This window comes from Mobula hypostoma, chromosome 5, assembly GCF_963921235.1.
Source record: "Mobula hypostoma chromosome 5, sMobHyp1.1, whole genome shotgun sequence".
Taxonomy (NCBI): domain Eukaryota; kingdom Metazoa; phylum Chordata; class Chondrichthyes; order Myliobatiformes; family Myliobatidae; genus Mobula; species Mobula hypostoma.
The window spans coordinates 170,841,619-170,860,948 of record NC_086101.1 but is presented as its reverse complement, the minus strand read 5'-3'; the positions used below and the strand labels follow the sequence as shown (position 1 = coordinate 170,860,948).

General features: G+C 43.0%; 1 protein-coding gene across 1 annotated transcript in view; it reads right to left on the bottom strand.

Annotated features, from left to right (window-relative positions):
* Nucleotides 1-2,276: 2,276 nt before the first annotated feature.
* enpp6 (ectonucleotide pyrophosphatase/phosphodiesterase 6) overlaps nucleotides 2,277-19,330 on the bottom strand; it is a 68,582-nt gene continuing 51,528 nt past the window's right edge. The window contains exons 7-8 of the mRNA XM_063049412.1: nucleotides 16,194-16,317; nucleotides 2,277-6,695 (exon numbers count right to left, since the gene is read on the bottom strand). Coding sequence (XP_062905482.1) covers nucleotides 6,490-6,695; nucleotides 16,194-16,317 — 330 coding nt within the window. The 3' untranslated portion in view covers nucleotides 2,277-6,489. The remainder of the gene's footprint in view (nucleotides 6,696-16,193; nucleotides 16,318-19,330) is intronic.

Sequence of the window (19,330 nt, the reverse complement as noted above, 5' to 3'; positions counted from 1 at the left end):
TATAGACAGCATGGAGTGAGTGAGGTGCTCAAGGAATATAAAGAATGTAAAAAGAATCTTAAGAAAGAAATTAGAAAAGCTAAAAGAAGATATGAGGTTGCTTTGGCAAGTAAGGTGAAAATAAATCCCAAGGGTTTCTACCATTATATAAATAGCAAAAGGATAGTGAGGGATAAAATTGGTCCCTTAGAGAATCAGAGTGGACGGCTATGTGTGGAGCCGAAAGAGATGGGGGAGATTCTTAACGATTTCTTTTCTTCGGTATTCACTAAGGAGAAGGATATTGAATTGTGAAAGATGAGGGAAACAGGTAGAGAAGTTATGGAAACTAAAGCAGAAGTAGTACTGGAGCTTTTAAGAAATATAAAAGTGGATAAGTCTCTGGGTCCTGACAGGATATTCCCTAGGACATTGAGGGAAGTTAGTGTGGAAATAGCAGAGGCTCTGACAGAAATATTTCAAATGTCATTAGAAACGGGGATGGTGCCAGAGGATTGGTGTATTGCTCATGTTGTTCCATTGTTTAAAAAGGGTTCTAAGAGTATACCTAGCAATTATCAGCCTGTGAGTTTGAAATCAATGGTGGGTAAATTGATGGAAAGTATTCTTAGAGATGGTATATATAATTATCTGGATAGACAGGCTCTGATTAGGAACAGTCAACAAGGATTTGTACGTGGAAGGTCATGTTTGACAAATCTTACTGAATTTTTTGAAGAGGGTACTAGGAATGTTGACGAGGGTAAAGCGGTGGATGTTGTCTATATGGACTTCAGTAAAACCTTTGACAAGGTCCCACACGGAAGGTTGGTTAGGAAGGTTCAATCATTAGGTATTAATACTGAAGTAATAAAATGGATTCAGCAGTGGCTGGATGGGAGATGCCAGAGAGTGGTGGTGGAAAACTGTTTGTCAGATTGGAGGCTGGTGACTAGTGGTGTACCTCAGGGATCTGAGTCCAATGTTGTTTGTCATATACATTAATGATCTGGATGATGGGGTGGTAAATTGGATGAGTAAGTATGCAGATGATATTAAGATAGGTGGAGTTGTGGATGATGAAGTAGGTTTTCAAAGCTTGCAGATAGATTTAGGCCAATTAGAAGAGTGGGCTGAAAGATGGCAGATGAAGTTTAATGCTGATAAATGTGAGGTACTACACTTTGGTAGGACTAATCAAAATAGGACATACATGGTAAATGGTAGTGCATTGAAGAATGCAGTAGAACAGAGGGATCTAGAAATAATGGTGCATAGTTCCCTGGAGGTGGAATCTCATGTGGATAGGGTGGTGAAGAAAGCTTTTGGTATGCTGGCCTTTATAAATCAGAGCATTGAGTATAGGAGTTGGGATGTAATGTTGAAATTGTACAAGGCATTGGTGAGGCCAAATTTGGAGTATTGTGTACAGTTCTGGTCACCAAATTATAGGAAAGATGTCAACAAAATAGACAGAGTACAGAGAAGGTTTACTAGAATGTTACCTGGGTTTCATCACCTAAGTTACAGAGAAAGGTTGAACAAGTTGGGTCTTTATTCTTTGGAACGTAGAAGGTTGAGGAGGGACTTGATAGAGGTATTTAAAATTGAGAGGAATAGATAGAGTTGACGTAGATGGGCTTTTTCCATTGAGAGTGAGGGAGATTCAAACAAGAGGACATGAGTTGAGAGTTGAAGGGCAAATGTTTAGGGGTAACATGAGGGGGAACTTTACTCAGAGTGGTGGCTGTGTGGAACGAGCTTCCAGCAGAAGTGGTTGAGGCAGGTTCGATGTTGTCGTTTAAAGTTAAACTGGACAGCTACTGTATATGGACAGGAAAGGAATGGAGGGGGTATGGGCTGAGTGCAGGTTGGTGGGACTAGGTGAGAGTAAGAGTTTGGCACGGACTAGAAGGGCCGAAATGGCCTGTTTCTGTGCTGTAATTGTTATATGGTTACAGTATTTGTACTTTGATAATAAATTTACTTTGAATTTTTGAACTGCCACAATGTAATTTTCAAAGAACCAAAGCCAATTATTAAATCACTTTCAACATTCTTTTAAAATTCTATTATTTTTATTCTTTAAACAACCCTTAACTACGACTCGGTCATCAGTTGACTTTTTCTCATTCTGCAACACCAGATCTAAAATATAGAAAAAAGAACACAGATTTTAAAAAAAATTGTTAGTGCGAAATATACTTGCAGTATAAAGCAGTAGAAAAGAGCGAAATCCAATTTCAAGGCTTGTGTGCCTTTTCAAAATGAAATATCAATGAAATATGAAATCAAAATTCATTGTGCAAATGTATGTGTTTAATTCAACTGAATGATACAAACATTTTATGATACATTCTGCGACAATTTATTCATTCTTTTTTAACAGCTTTTATTTTTTTAAAGTTCATTTTTCAATAGGTTAATCATGACAAAATAGCACCTTGTAAATCTTGATTGGTAATGCAGACTCAGCTGTCATGATAACAACCCAGTTCATGTATAAATTTAATTAATTTTTATCCATTTAGAGTAAAAGTAAACACATTACATATTGATAAAACAGTCTTGGATACCCTTAGTAATTCAAAACCAGAGAGGGTATTAGAGATTGGTCGAGGGAATGTAGGACCCTTCATGCCTTTTCTCAGCAACTCTTCAATTTTAGACAGATCCTTATATTAAGTGTTCAACTTAGCACCTGTTCCACCACATGTTGGAAGGAGGAGGGTTTCATCAGAGTGTAACAGTTATACTGGCATTTTGATTTCAGATGTGCCTTGTGTCTGAAACGATGGTGAGTAGATTCAATCAATGTCTATATTGCCTGTGTGTCAATCACTGATGATGGGTAAAGGTTGAAGTCTCAGTCAGTTGGTAAGTTTGAGTGACCACGTTCATTCAGAAACAGAAGACCATCCATTTACACTAATCCCATTCTATTCTTGCCACATTCCCATCAACTTCATCTGATTCTACCCACTCACCTACACCATTGTGATTATGTACAATGATCATTTAACCTGTCAGCCTGCATGGCTTTGGATATGGAAGGAAACTGGAGCACCCTGTGAAAACCCAGGCAGACACAGGGAGACTGTGCAAATTCCTCACTGGACTGAACCTGCATCACCGAATGTGTGCAGCAGCAGGTTTATCAGCTACGCTACTGTGCTCTCCCGAAACCCTTGCAGTAACAGGGCAGAAGGTGTCACTTCAATGTAGACAGCACCCGACGGCAGAACAGAATCTGGGTCTCTGGACCTGTGAGGTAGTGACTCTATCAGCTGAGATGTCACCAGAGGTGTCTCCAGGCTGAGCACCAGCAGATGTTCAGAGGACAAGACATGGCAAAGTTAGCAAGATATTACCAACTCCTGGAAGGGATGTTCTGCTTTCGATTATCAGGAGGACAGGATAATACAGAGGTAAAGAAGTCACATGCTAGTGCTGATGCTCTTCCTACAGATTCTAGACTGGGGAGGGCTCTGGAAAGCCAGTTAGGGTTTGGGCTTCTTTCAGATCAATAACAACACAATCAGTTTATAGAGTACAGGGTTAGTTAGGATTAGTAAATGCAGATATGGGTTGGGAATTGCCAGCCCAAATGCCCAAACACTGGCACTCATAACAGAAATATCTCAGCATTCTGTAGGTACAGGTAGGTATGAATGTTGGCAGCCAGATCTTGATCATGGACCAATTAGATGAGCTGAAGCAGGGCAGGGAATAGCAAGTGTAAATTGCCCTCTCTGTCCAGGCCAAATGAATACAGATGTTATAAGTTTCAACATGGCAAGGGCTATAGTTAGACCAAGAAATTTATTTTTTTTTATTTTATTTTTTGAGATGCATTGGAACCTTGTATGAGGAACCTCTCAAGCAAGGCCAAAGGGCAACAATGCTGAACAGCTCCTCAGTGTTTGGCCTGGGTAACTGAAGGCAAGCAGAACAGCCAAACCAGATGACCAGAGACACTCAAATGCCTCTTCTCTCAGTTACTGTGTATGGCGGAATTGTTCCAACAACACTGACATTCAGTTCAGAATGAAAAACTTCATGGAATTCAGCAAGAAGCCCATCAGTGCTTTGGCTGCATTCAGTCCATTTATTGTTTCGATTTCTGAGGTGTGTTCTGGAGAGTTGAAGTGAAGGAGTGAAAGACCAGGAAGGGTAATCTCCATTTTCTATTGAATAGTCTTAAAATTGAAGTATTCTTTGCTACATAAAATTCCATAAACACTTGCCATCTTCTTTAAGGTGAGTTTGATTTCTTTATGCACAGTTTACTTGAAGGGGCATAAATTAGGATTTCAGGTTTTTTCTACAAACCCCTTGCCAGGGTAACTGCAATCAGCTTCTTTGCACTTGTGATCATCAGATTGTTGAACCACCCTGAAACAGGCACACTCAAGTCAGATAGATAAAGTGGAGCAACACAGAGATAGAGTGGACGTTGTACATTTGGACTTGCAGAAGGCCTTTGACGAAGTGCCACGCATGAGGCTGCTCACCAAGGTAGAGCCCATGGTAATACAGGAAAGTTACTGGCATGGTTAGAGCATTGGCTGATTGGTAGGAGGCAGCGAGTGGGAATAAAGAAATTTATTGGGATGTTGGAAGTTCATCAAGGAAACCATGAACACATCCTTGAACTTATTTTCTGTCTGACTGGTAATCTTCTCCAATGCCAACCCAATCCCAACATATCTGAACTGAGCAGAAGGTTCATAAAGCACTTGATAGTATTGTAGAGAGACAACAGATAGCTTCTGTTTGGTGATGTTGCTCTGTGAAGATGATGCTTCTTTCCTGGTTTGCCCATTCAAAGGGTAGTGTACCTATTGTCCTTTTCCTTAAACTGACCTCCTCAGGCCGTAGCTGCACATTGGTGATGTCAATGCCGTGGGATCAGAGTACCTGGTGTTTAGGTCTGTTATTGTTGGAATTGTCCATAAAGGCTGATTTATACTTCTGCGTACACTCTACGCCATAGCCTACGCCGTTGTAAGCATTTATACTTATGCGTTGGTGTGCCTGCGTCGCTCTGCAATTCACCGCCAAAACACTGGTTGGCGGTGGGCTTTCTATGCCACTGTGTTGAGTTTGTGTACTTCAAACGATGGCGACTGAAACTGAACGCATCATGTTCAACATTTATTAGCTCCAACTCCAACAAGTTACTTTTAGTGAAATTGCTGCATCGCAGAAAAGAGAGAAGACGTCGGAGGAGATGGTGTGTACGACCATTGAACGGATTGAGGCAGAAAGAGGGTGAATTTTCTGTGCTTGTCCGGCCACTGAGTGACGTGGACGAGGAAATGCATTTCAAATACTTCTGGATGTCGGCAGGTAGATTTGACGATTTGACGAGAAGTAGCAGCTGGAAATGCGATGCTACCAAGTAGACCAATCACAGTTGTTGCGGTCTGCATCGCCGCGACACGTAGTTACATTTTTGGAGAGGTGCGCATCAGGCTACGGCATAGGGTACGTGGCTACGCCATACCTACGGCGTAGATTCGACACAGAAGTATAAATTTGCCCATAAGAGCCCTTACATACCTGGCCCTGAAGTTCCTCACTTCCCACCACACCCCTCTTTATAGCTGCTCCCTGATTTGCTGAGATCCTCCAGCATTTTGTGTGTGTTGTTCAAGATTTCCAGCATTTGCAAAAGCAGGTGTTTATGATTTGCTGCACCTTAGAGTACTGCCCTCTCTTAGCCCTGCTCTAAAGCACAGTTTTAACTTTGTCCTCAAGTCTCTGGAGTAAGATTAAACCAAGGTTAAAGGTGAGTGCATCGCACCTGAGATACAGCTGAACCATTATCATAATCGACTCCACGTGAACCGGTATCGAGGGGTGTGATCTTCTCAGCAAGTGTACTTATGGCATAATCACAATGCACATTTTCAACCTTGAAAAGGAACCCTTAAATGCAGCCACCTTCATCCCAGTAGGCAACTCAGTAATCATTTGTTATTTTCAGTAATGCCCCTTAAACAATTAGATAGGGTAAATGGAAGCATGCTTTTTCCACTAAAGTTGGGTGAGATTACAATTGGAGGTCATAGGTTAAGGGTGAAAGGTGAAATGTTTAAAGGGAACATCTGGGAGAACTTCTTGACTCAGAGGATGTGTGTGTGTGGAATGAAATTCCAATGGAAATGGTAGATGCGGGTTTGATTTCAACATTTAAGAGAAATTTAGATAAGTACATGAATGGGAGAAGCACAAAGGGCTATGATCCTGATGCAGGTCGATGGGACTAGACAGATTAATAGTTTGGCATGGATTAGGTGGGCTGAAGGACCTGCTTCCAGGCTGTGGTGTTCAATGACTGATTTTTGTACTGAAGTCTTAAAATATGCCTTTGCCCCAGAAATACAAGTGCAAAGTTTCATTACAAAATTTGATGTTAGAAACAAATTGAAGAATAACCAAATACAACAATCTTGGCCAAAATTTTAATTAAAATAACAAACACTGAAAGGACTTAAAAACATATTAGAAAAGCATCCAGGCAAGTGTTACTGTCATCATGATGATACCAGCTTCTGCTCTGAGGGTCACAATGGACTTGTTTCTCAGCATTAACTCCACTTGGGACCAGGAACCATTGTTTGGCAATGGCTCGATTCCAGCAACATGACACATGATGTTATAGACATCAACCACCCTAATCGCGGGAACCTTGCGGTTCACTCTGAAATCTGAATAAATAATACAGATTAGTTTGAAACTTATTTTGAAGTGCTGGCCATTATCAAAATATTTTATAGTACTTAAGAAAAATCTACTTTCTAGTTAAGGAGGAAATTAGAGCACAAAAAATATAAAAATAGAGCACAATTAGCCATTAGGGTCTCTGAGTTTGCTCTGACATGCTGTCATAGCTGATTCGTTATCCCTCTCAACCCCATTCTCCTACCTGCTCCCTGTAAACTTTGACCCTATTAATCAAGAACCTATGAACCTCCATTTTAAATATAACCAGTGATATTAAATATAACCTCCATGCCAAAGAATTCCAGAGAATCTGGCTGAAGAAATTCCTCCTCATCTTTGTTCAAGAGGAATGTCCTTCTATTCTGATGCTGTGTCCTTTGGTCCTAGACTCTTCCACTATAGGAAGATCTTTTCCACATTCACCCAATCTAAGTGTTTTGATTTTTCAGTGGTATTTCCCTTCCATCTCCTGACACCAAAACCATTTCTACCATCGACAGACCGTGTCAGGATCATGATTTATGTAACTCCAGCAATGCTTAAAGGAGTTTGACTCCATCCAGAAGAAAATTGTTCACTAGATTGGCACCACTCAAAATATTTGCTCCCTCCTCCATTGGCAATTCAGAGTTACGTTCCATCTACAAAATGAACTGCAGCAACACAACAAGTCTTCTGAAATAATTGTCCCAAATCGAAGGCCTCTAGCATACAGGATCTCTCCTGGTTACAGCAAAGTTCTTGTTCTTGAGGTCTGTTTGTAATCTGAACAGCCTGCAAGTTGGAAATGAGCCTGTGAGCAAAGTTCACACATGGTAGAACATGCCTGCAGAGCCGGGTCATCCCACTGGAATGGACACCCTGCAGAAGCATTTTAAATCCTTTTTTTTTTTGCTATTGTTAATAATAAAGCTGATATTAATGAATTTAGCCTGAGCATAATAATGAATTTTTTTTCTTTAAAAGACAAGGTTTTAAATACTACTGACAGTTTTTAGAAAGGATACATCTGCTGGACCAGACAGTGTGACTCTAGATAGGATTTACAAGATGGTCAAAGTGTTAACTAGAATATATTTTATAATTCAATTTGACAAATTTCCAGCTGGTGTCAAGAACAATTGCCTGCAGCTTCACAACAGCTGGCAAATCCATTCCACAGGTCCACCAAATGCTTGTAGTGCAGTAGTCAGGCATTTAGAAATGTAGAAAACCTACAACACAATACAGGCCCTTCGGCCCACAAAGCTGTGCCAAACATGTCCTTCCTTTAGAAATTACCTAGGGTTACTGACAGCCCTCTATTTTTCTAAGCTCCATGTACCTATCCAGGAATCTCTTAAAAGACCCTATCATATCCACCTCCACCACTGTCACCGGCAGCCCATTCCACACACACACCACTCTGCGTTTTTTAAAAAAGAACTTACCCCGATATCTCCCCTGTACCTGCTTCCAAGCACCTCAATACTGTGCCCTCTTGTGTTAGCCATTTCAGCCCTGGGGAAAAAGCCTCTGACTATCCACACGATCAATGCCTCTCATTATCTTATATGCCGCTATCAGGCATTTGTTTGTGGGGAGGATCTGTGTACATATACAAAGAAATCTGGTACATGGCAATATATTCCACCCTGATTTTAAATATATTGCTATCCCTTTTTGGAATCTCCTCCTCTCAACAGTACTGTGGGCACTGAAAGTGCAGTTGGTCAGAAAGGAACTCTACCTCTGCTTGTGTGGGTTTCAACTGCTACTGAAGGCAGATAATGAAGGGAAAAAGGAAAAAAAAATCACACAGGCAAAATATTGCTGGTCTCAAAGTTCAAAGTTACTATATACAACCCTGAGATTTATTTTCTCTTCTGGGGAAGGTGGGACCTGTACAGATTGGATGGGTTGCACCTGAACTCGAGGGGGAGCAATATCCTTGCAGGTAGGTTTGCTAGCATGGTTCGGGAGGGTTTAAACTAATTTGCGAGGGGGATGGGACCCAGAGCGATAGAGCAGTGAAAGAATTGCATGGAGTAAAGCCAGATCTAACATACAGAGAGGCTTTGAGGAAAGAGAAGCAGAATAAACGGCGTAAAGACAGTAAGGTAGAAGGGCTGAAATGTGTGTACCTCAATGCAAGAAGCATCAGGAACAAAGGTGATGAACTGAGAGCTTGGATACATACATGGAATTATGATGTACTGGCCATTACAGAGACTTGGCTGGCACCAGGGCAGGAATGGATTCTCAATGTTCCTGGATTTCAGTGCTTTAAAAGGGATAGAGAGGGCGGAAAAAGGGGAGGAGGGGTGGCATTACTGGTCAGGGATACTATTACAGCTACAGAAAGGGTGGGTAATGTAGCAGGATGCTCTTTTGAGTCAGTATGGGTGGAAGTCAGGAACAGGAAGGGAGCAGTTACTCTATTGCTGGTATTCTATAGGCCACCTGGTAGCAGCAGAGATGCAGAGGAGCAGATTGGGAGGCAGATTTTGGAAAGGTGCAAAAATAACAGGGTAGTTATCATGGGTGACTTTAACTTCCCTAATATTGATTGGCACCTGATTAGTTCCAAGTGTTTAGATGGGGCAGAGTTTGTTAAGTGTGTCCAGGATGGATTCCTGTCACAGTATGTGGACAGGCCGACTAGGGGGAATGCCATCCTAGATCTAGTACTAGGTAATGAACCGGGTCATGTCACAGATCTCTCAGTGGGTGAGCATCTGGGGGACAGTGATCACTGCTCCCTGGCCTTTAGCATTATCATGGAAAAGGACAGAATCGGAGAGGACAGGATCGGAGAGGACAGGAAAATTTTTAATTGGGGAAAGGCAAATTATGAGGCTATAAAGCTAGAACTTGCAGGTGTGAATTGGGATGATGTTTTTGCAGGGAAATGTACTATGGACATGTGGTCGATGTTTAGAGATCTCTTGCGGGATGTAAGGGATAAATTTGTCCCGGTGAGGAAGATAAAGAATAGTATGGTGAAGGAACCATGGGTGACAAGTGAGGTGGAAAATCTAGTCAGGTGGAAGAAGGCAGCATACATGAGGATTAGGAAGCAAGGATCAGGTGGGTCTATTGAGGAATATAGGGAAGCAAGAAAGGAGCTTAAGAAGGGGCTGAGAAGAGCAAGAGGGGGGCATGAGAAGGCCTTGGCGAGTAGGGTAAAGGAAAACCCCAAGGCATTCTTCAATTATGTGAAGAAAAAAAGGATGACAGGAGTGAAGGTAGGACCGATTAGAGATAAAGGTGGGAAGATGTGCCTGGAGGCTGTGGAAGTGAGCAAGGTCCTCAATGAATACTTCTCTTCGGTATTCACCGATGAGAGGAAACTTGATGATGGTGAGGACAATATGAGTGAGGTTGATGTTTTGGAGCATGTTGATATTAAGGGAGAGGAGGTGTTGGAGTTGTTAAAATACATTAAGACAAATAAGTCCCCGGGACCTGATGGAATATTCCCCAGGCTGCTCCACAAGGCGAGAGAAGAGATTGCTGAGCCTCTGGCTAGGATCTTTATGTCCTCATTGTCCACGGGAATGCTACCGGACGATTGGGGGGAGGCGAATGTTGTCCCCTTGTTCAAAAAAGGTAGTAGGGATAGTTCGGGTAAGTATAGACCAGTGAGCCTTGCGTCTGTGGTGGGAAAGCTGTTGGAAAAGATTCTTAGAGATAAGATCTATAGACATTTAGAGAATCATGGTCTGATCAGGGACAGTCAGCATGGCTTTGTGAAGGGCAGATCATGTCTAACAAGCCTGATAGAGTTCTTTGAGGAGGTGACCAGGCATATAGATGAGGGTAGTGCAGTGGATGTGATCTATATGGATTTTAGTAAGGCACTTGACAAGGTTCCACACGGTAGGCTTATTAAGAAAGTCAGAAGGCATGGGATCCAGGGAAGTTTGGCCAGGTGGATTCAGAATTGGCTTGCCTGCAGAAGGCAGAGGGTGGTGGTGGAGGGAGTACATTTAGATTGGAGGATTGTGACTAGTGGTGTCCCACAAGGATCTGTTCTGGGACCTCTACTTTTCATGATTTTTATTAACAACCTGGATGTGGGGGTAGAAGGGTGAGTTGGCAAATTTGCAGACGACACAAAGGTTGGTGGTGTTGTAGATAGTGTAGAGGATTGTCAAAGATTGCAGAGAGACATCGATAGGATGCAGAAGTGGGCTGAGAAGTGGCAGATGGAGTTCAACCCAGAGAAGTGTGAGGTGGTACACTTTGGAAGGAGAAACTCCAAGGCAGAGTACAAAGTAAATGGCAGGATACTTGGTAGTGTGGAGGAGCAGAGGGATCTCAGGGTACATGTCCACAGATCCCTGAAAGTTGCATCACAGGTGGATAGGGTAGTTAAGAAAGCTTATGGGGTGTTAGCTTTCATAAGTCGAGGGATAGAGTTTAAGAGTCGCGATGTAATGATGCAGCTCTATAAAACTCTGGTTAGGCCACACTTGGAGTACTGTGTCCAGTTCTGGTCACCTCACTATAGGAAGGATGCGGAAGCATTGGAAAGGGTACAGAGGAGATTTACCAGGATGCTGCCTGGTTTAGAAAGTATGCATTATGATCAGAGATTAAGGGAGCTAGGGCTTTACTCTTTGGAGAGAAGGAGGATGAGAGGAGACATGATAGAGTTGTACAAGATAATAAGAGGAATAGATAGAATGGATAGCCGGCGCCTCTTCCCCAGGGCACCACTGCTCAATACAAGAGGACATGGCTTTAAGGTAAGGGATGGGAAGTTCAAGGGGGATATTAGAGGAAGGTTTTTTACTCAGAGAGTGGTTGGTGCGTGGAATGCACTGCCTGAGTCAGTGGTGGAGGCAGATACACTAGTGAAGTTTAAGAGACTACTAGACAGATATATGGAGGAATTTAAGGTGGGGCTTATATGTGAGGCAGGGTTTGAGGGTCAGCACAACATTGTGGGCCGAAGGGCCTGTACTGTGCTGTACTATTCTATGTTCTATGTTCTTGTGGGCAACTGCATTAAATACAAGAGAAACAGTGGAATCAATGAAAGATCGCACGCAACAGGTCAGACAAACAACCAGTTTGCTAAAAAAAAACTGTGCAAATACAAACCAGAAAGAAAAATAATAATTAATAAGAAATTTTAATAATTTAATACTAATTAATAATTTATTTTAATAAGCACGTAAGCACGTGTTGGCACATGGCCAAGCGGTTAAGGCATTCATCTAGTGATTTGAAGGTCGCCAGTTCGAGCCTTGGCTGAGGCAGCGTGTGTGTCCTTGAGCAAGGCACTTAACCACACATTGCTCTGCGACAACACTGGTGCCAAGCTCTATGGGTCCTAATGTCTTTCCCTTGGACAACATCGGTGGCGTGGAGAGGGAAGACTTGCAGCATGGGCAACTGCTGGTCTTCCATAAAACCTTGTCCAGGCCTGCGCCCTGGAAATTTTCCAAGGCGCAAATCCAAGGTCTCATGAGACTAACGGATGCTTATATATACAAAAAAAATAAGCAATATACAGTATGTCAAGAACATGAGATGAAGAGTCCTTGAAAGTGAGGCCATTGGCTGCGGGTACAGTTCAGTGATGCTGCGAGTTAAGTTGAATGAAGTTATTCCCATTGGTTCAAGACCCTGATGGTTGAGGGGTAATGACAGTTCCTGAACCTGGTGGTGTGGTCCTGAAGCTCTTGTATCTGCTTCCTGATGGCAGCACCAAGAGGAGGACGCGGCCTGGATCCTTGATGATGCTGCCTTTCTGCCACAGCACTCCATGTAACTGTGCTCAATGGTGGGGAGGACTTTGCCCATGATGGATTGGGCCATATCCATTACTTTTTGTAGGCTTTTTCTATACAAGGGCATTGGTGTTTCCACACCAGGCCATGATGCAACCAGTCCTCCACTGCACATCTATAAAAGGATATCAACATTTTTGATGACTTGCCACACTTTTTCAAACTTCTAAGAAAGTAAAGGTGCTGCCATGCTTTCTTAGTAATGGCACTTGCATTCCAGACGCAGGATATATCTTCTGAAACGATAATACTGAGGAATTTAAAGTTGCTGACCCTCTCCACGTCTGATTTCCCCCAGTGAGTACTGGCTCACGCACCTCTAGTTTCCTTCTCCTGAAGTCAATAATCAGCTCCTTGGTCTTGCTGAAATTGAGAGGGAGGTTGTTGTTATGGCACCACTTAGCCAGATTTTCAATCTCCCTTCTATATGCTGATTCATCACCACTTTTGATTTGGCCAATGACGGCAGTTTCCTCAGCAAATTTCGACATGGCATTGGAGCTGTGCTTAGCTTCACAGCCATAAATATAAAATGAGTTTAGCAGGAGTTTAAGTAACACAGCCTTGTGCTGAATGAGATTGTGGAGGCACTGGTATAACTGAAGCCTTCTGTGAGCAGGTGGATAATTCTGATTGCCAAAGCGAGAGGTTAAAGTGATCAGGGAACACTCCAGCCAGTGGATCAGCTTTTAGTACTTGGCCAACTACCCCATCTGGGACAGTTTGCTTTCCCTGGGTTCACCCACCTGAAGGTTGCTCTCATGGCGACCACAGAGACTGAAATCACAGGGTCAAAAGGGGCTGTGGGAGTTTATGAAGGTGCCTCCATGTTTTGATGGACAAATCTAGCAAAAAAAAGGCACTGAGCGCATCCAGGAGCGAAGCCTTGTTGTCAGCTCTGTTGCTTGGTTTCACTTTGTAGCAGGTGACAGCTTTCAAGCCCGGGCACGACTGTTGTGCATCCTGCACTGATTCAAGTTTGGTCTGGAATTACCATTTTGCATGTGAGATGGCTTTCTGGTCCCTATTTAACTTAATCACCAGACCTGAAAGCCACTGATCTGGCCCTCAGCAGATTGCGGATCTCGTGGTTCATCCAGGGATTCTGGTTGAGGAGGACTCTGAATGACTTTGTGGGGACACACTCGTCTACGACTGTTTTAGAAAGTCCATGACAACCATGGTGTATTTGTTCATATCCCCTGATGAATCCTTGAACATTACCCAGTCAACTGACTCAAAGCAGGACCATAGCTACTCCACTGCTTCCCGTGACCACCATTGTTGTCCTCTCCTCTGGAACCTTGCTCCTTAGCCTCCGGCTAGATGCAGGATGTGGGAGGAGGAGGACAGCCAAGTGATCAGATTTCCCAAAATGTGGTGTAGGTATAGAATGGTAGTGTAACAGTGGTCGAGTGTGTTAGGACCCTCAGTGGCAGGCACTGATGATAATTGGACATTTACATCTTTGGACTGTGGGAAGAAACCAGAGCACCCAGAGGAACCCATGTGGTCACAGGGAGAAAGTACAAGCTCTTTACAGACTGAGGCAGAAGTTGAACTAGGGTCACTGGTACTAGAAAGTTTCCTGCTAACAACTATACTGTTAAGCAATATACTTAGAAGTTTTGTAAGCTGCCTGCAACACGTCGCCATGTTTCACTGGTGCCACCTTCTTGTTTTTCAGGTATTTTTGTTTCACTGAAAACAGTAATCTTCACCTCCCATTTTCTCATTTAATCCCTTCCCCACCCTCCCACTTGCCACATGCCTTTCTTCCCCTCCCCCACCATCTTATTCGGGCTTTTTCCCTCCATTTCTAACAGTCCTGATGAAGGCTGTCAGCCTGGAACATTGACCGTTGATTGCCCTGGGGGAAGATGATGCCTGGCCTGTTGAGTTCCTCCAGCATCTGCAGAATCTCCCGAGTTTATTATTTTCTCCTGATGCCATTGTTTAGCAGTTTCAAAGTGATTAATTCAGAGAATTATTTCTGGTTCTGGCTCTGTTTTTGTTTTAAACATCGACAACAGCAAGGGTGACCAAGGAGTGGAGGAGAGTAGGGTTTTCATTGGGACAAGGACATCACGAGTAGAGGCAAGGTGAGCAGATCAGTAACTGCAGCAGTTGGAGAGAAGGTTGCCTGGAGCTAATAAACCTTTCTGGGATGACATTCCATCTCAATCAGGAAAGCCCACCAACTTTTTTGAGGTGGCTGAAGAGAGCTGGGGTATGCACATCTATACTCGTGTCCTTCTACAGGTGTGAGGCTGAGAGCATTCTTACAAGCAGTGGCAGGAAGGCTCTGCAACAGGTAGTCAAAACTTCCCAACCCATTACTGGACTAACCTACCCATCACTGAGGACACGTATACAGAAAAGTGCCAGGAAAAGACTAGTAACATCATGAAAGATCCCACTCACCCTGCTCAGACAGAGTACATGGCATTTAACTGCGACGAAGGTACTCTCAACGCCGTAGAGAATGACACCATTAAGAAAGTCTTTGACTACAAGTACCTCGGGTCAAGAATGATGAGTTCGGAGAAGGACATAAAGGTACGGAAGGCGCTGGCGTGGAGGGCTATGAACGACATGAAGGAAATCTGTAAGTCAAACCTGACCAGAGGGCTTAAAAAGAGGATTTTCATAGCAGTCATAGAGTCCATTCTCACGTACGGATGTGAGACGTGGACACTCAGCAAGACGATGCGAAAGTCTCCAGATGGTTGCGATACACAAATGCTCCAGATGGCTCTTGACGTGAGTTGGTAACAGCACGACGAACATCGAGCTCTATAACAACCTACCGATGCTCTCCACTAAAATTGAGGCGAGAAGACTGAAACTAGCGGGGCACTGTCTACGCCACCCCAAGATACCTGCCAGCCTAGTCATCATCTGGGAGCCCAAGCACGGGAGGATGAACCCTGGGCGCCCTCCCAAGACTATGGTCAACACGCTCCTAGAAGACAGCGGCGCAGCTAATGTAGATGAACTGAACACACTGATGAGAGAGGGAGAAGTGAAGAGTCTGTCATCGTGCCTGACGCCGGCCCCCCTAGGCCTGAGACAACGTAGTAGTAGTAGTTGTAGCACCCTGCTCATGGACTGTTTGTCCCACTCCCAGCAGAGAAGAGGCTATTTAGAATCCTTGCCAGAACCACCAGACTTAAAAACTGTCCTTTCCCCAAGTAGCAAGGCTGATCAATACCTCCACCCACTAACCCACCGACATTACTTTATCATTTCCTGTCAGAGTCACTCTATGGGCGCGCAATCTATCTATATAAGCTATCTTATGTATTTGCATTTCTTAAGTTTTTGTTCTTTTATTATTGTGTTTTTCATCTTATCGTGTTTTTTGTGCTGCACAGGATCTGGAGAATCAATTATTTAATTTCCCTTTACATTTGTGTACTGGAAATAATATTAAACAACCTTGAATCTAACAATTCCCTTTCGAATCTCCTTTACATTGTAATCTTCAGTTCTCCGAAAGTAACCTCAAATCCTTTCTCTCGGGTCTACAGACTTCCTTCACACGCCACTCTTCCAATACATACTCGATTGTTAAAATGCATTCCATTACATCAAGGAATTTTCTGAGAATTCAAATCATTTGGCTAGATTTACATGTTTGATGTAGAGTCTGTTTTGCACACCAGATAATAATTAAACTATTGTATTCAATGTTACCTGGTCCGTATGCCAGAAAGAACCCCTTCATATCCATCAGCTCATTGTCATAGCCATGCCACCCTTTCTGCCAACGGTCTTTGATCCCTGTTCCATTCCCCCAATAAGGCAGTTTTTGTATATTCTGAAAGAAAATAAAACACCTGTGACCTTGAGTTGCTACAGATTATTTTACTGTGATTAGCATTGCATAAATACATGTATAACTGAATCTCTAATTATTTCAGCAGGCTTGAAAACTACATAAAGATGTTTTTTGTTTCCTCTCTCCAAGAAATACTAGCCTGCATTTTAGTTTGGAGGTGAGTTATGTGCAAAAGGTGGGTGTCAGATTGGAAAAGTCCTGAAGTAATGTGTGTCTCTCTCTCTCTCCCCTCTCCCCTCTCCCCTCCCTCCTCCCTCCTCCCTCTCTCCTCTCCCCCCCCCCCCCGCCACTCTGCTGGAGGAACTCAGATGAATAAACATCGACTGGTAATTCATTTCCACAGATGCGGCTTGAACTGCTGAGTTCCTCCAGCATTGTGTGTGTGTGTCTCCAGATTCCTCTGCAGAATCTCCTGCGTTTATAAAGTGTAGAAGTTTTCTGAAATGTCTGCCGAAAGTTCCCAATTACTCGGGCTGGACACCTTTTGGGATGGAAAGTTGCTTAAAGATCAGAGATAAAGATTAGCTTTATTTGTCACATGTATATTGAAACATAAAGTGAAATGCATCACTTGCATTGTGCTGGACAGTCCACAAGTATCGCCACATGTGGTGCCATTGTAGGATGCCCACAACTTACTAACTCTAACCATACGACCTTGGAATGTGGGAGGAAACCAGAACACCATGGAGGAACCCCACAGGGTCATGTGGAGAATGTACAAACTCCTTAAAGACAGCAGCGGGATACAAATCCCAATGTTACAGTGATGCACTAACCATTATGCTACTGTAAGACCATAAGATATAGGAGCAGAAGTAGGCCATTCAGCCCATCAAGTCTGTTCTGCCATTCAGTCCTGGGGTGATCCAATTCTTCCAGTCATCCCCACTCCCCTGCCTTCTCCCATACTCTTTGATGCCCTGGCTGATCAAGAACCCATCTATCTCTGCCTTAAATACACCCAATGACTTGGCAACCAATGACTCATGGCAACAAATTCCACAGATTTACCACCCTCTGACTAAAGTAATTTCTCTGCATCTGTTCTAAATGGATGTCCTTCAATCCTGAAGTCATGTCCTCTTGTCCTAGGCTCCCCTACCATGGGAAATAACTTTGCCATACCTAATCTATTAACAAGGCCTTTTAACATTCGGAATGTTTCTATGGGATCCCCCTCATTCTCCTGAACTCCAGGGAATACAGCCCAAGAGCTGCCAGATGTTCTTCATACAGTAACCCTTTCATTCTGGGAATCATTCTCATGAATCTTCTCTGAACCCTCTCCAATGATAGTATATCCTTTCTAAAATAAGGACCCCAAAATTGCACACATTACTCCAAATGTGGTCTCACCGGTGCCTTATAGAGCCTCAACATCACATCCCTGCTCTTATATTCTATACCTTTAGGAATGAATGCCAACATTGCATTTGCCTTCTTCAACACTGACTCAACCTGGAGGTTAACCTTTAGGGTATCCTGCACAAGGTCTCCCAAGTCCCTTTACATCTCTGCATTTTGAATTCTCTCTCCATCTAAATAATAGTCTGCCCGTTTATTTCTTCCACCAAAGTACATGACCATACACTTTCAAACATTGTATTTCATTTGCCATTTCTTTGCCCATTCTCCTTCTAAGTCTCTCTGCAGGCTCTCTGTTTCCTCAGCACTACCTGCTCCTCCACCTATCTTTGTATCATCGGCAAATTTAGCTACAAATCCATTAATCCCATAGTCCAAATCATAGACGTACATTGTAAAAAGCAGCAGTCCCAACACTGACCCCTGTGGAACTCCACTGGTAACCGGCAGCCAGCCAGAATAGGATCCCTTTATTCCCACTCTCTGATTTCTGCTGATCAGCCAATACTCCACCATGTTGATGTTATGGCTTACTAAAGTCTCCTTCAATTGCGTAAAATACGGTAATACTTTGATATGCATATGCGGACATGCATGAACAAACAACATTGTGAACTTAGGCGAGCTGAGTGTGGTTGAAAGAGCTTTACATTGTGGATTTAGGACAGGTAGAAAATGTAGATAAAGCTACACTGAACCACAAAATGAAGACTGTCCTATCAGACGTGTCATGTCACTCTCAGTTGTATATACATTCCTGAATGATAAACATAAAGCAATTCAGTGCTACTAGCAAACTCAAACACACACACAAAAAAAAAAGAGTCTCATGAGAGCAGGGAACTAGGATCTTGAAAAAGGACGAGTGCACACACAAAGTATGCTCTCTCACGACAAGATTCCGAGGTAGGAGAAACCTGGTCATGTAGGTTTACCCTCTGCACCTGGACAACTGAGTAAGTGGATGGAAGTAATTTAATACTTGACAGGAAGATTTACCAGCCCATAAAATACAGGTTATAAAAGACATATTTGATAAATACACAGAAAGGAGAACTAAAGATGTAACACACAGAATGGTGGAGGATCCCAGCAGGTCAGGCAGCATCTAAGGAGAAGAACAAACAATCAACATTACGGGTTGAGAATATAGAGATCTCAATCCTGAGAAGGGTCTCAACCCAAAACGCCAACTGTTTATTCCTTTCCACAGATGCAGCCTGACCTGATGAGTTTCTCCAGCATTTTACATAAATTACTCTGGACTTCAGCATCTGCAGAATGTCTTGTAGTTATCAAGAACCAAATGAATTTGGCCACAGGCAATCATTCAAGGGATCCATTAAATTTTACAACTGGCAATCCTTTCTGCCATCAAGAATTCTATCTGCAGAATGACTGCAGAAAATCTGCAGCTCTCCTTTTTGCTCAAAGTCGATCAAGACTGTTTAGACTTGGCAAGTCAATGGCAACTGCATTGCTATCTGAGTTAGTGCATTGAGTATGTGCACAGGCTGGTTAAAAGCTGAGCATTACATACTGGAAAATACTTGGGAACATGAAGTATGACTGACAGTTTCTAAGTGCCCTTCGTATTCTGTATCCAGCCACCCAAAGTCAATTT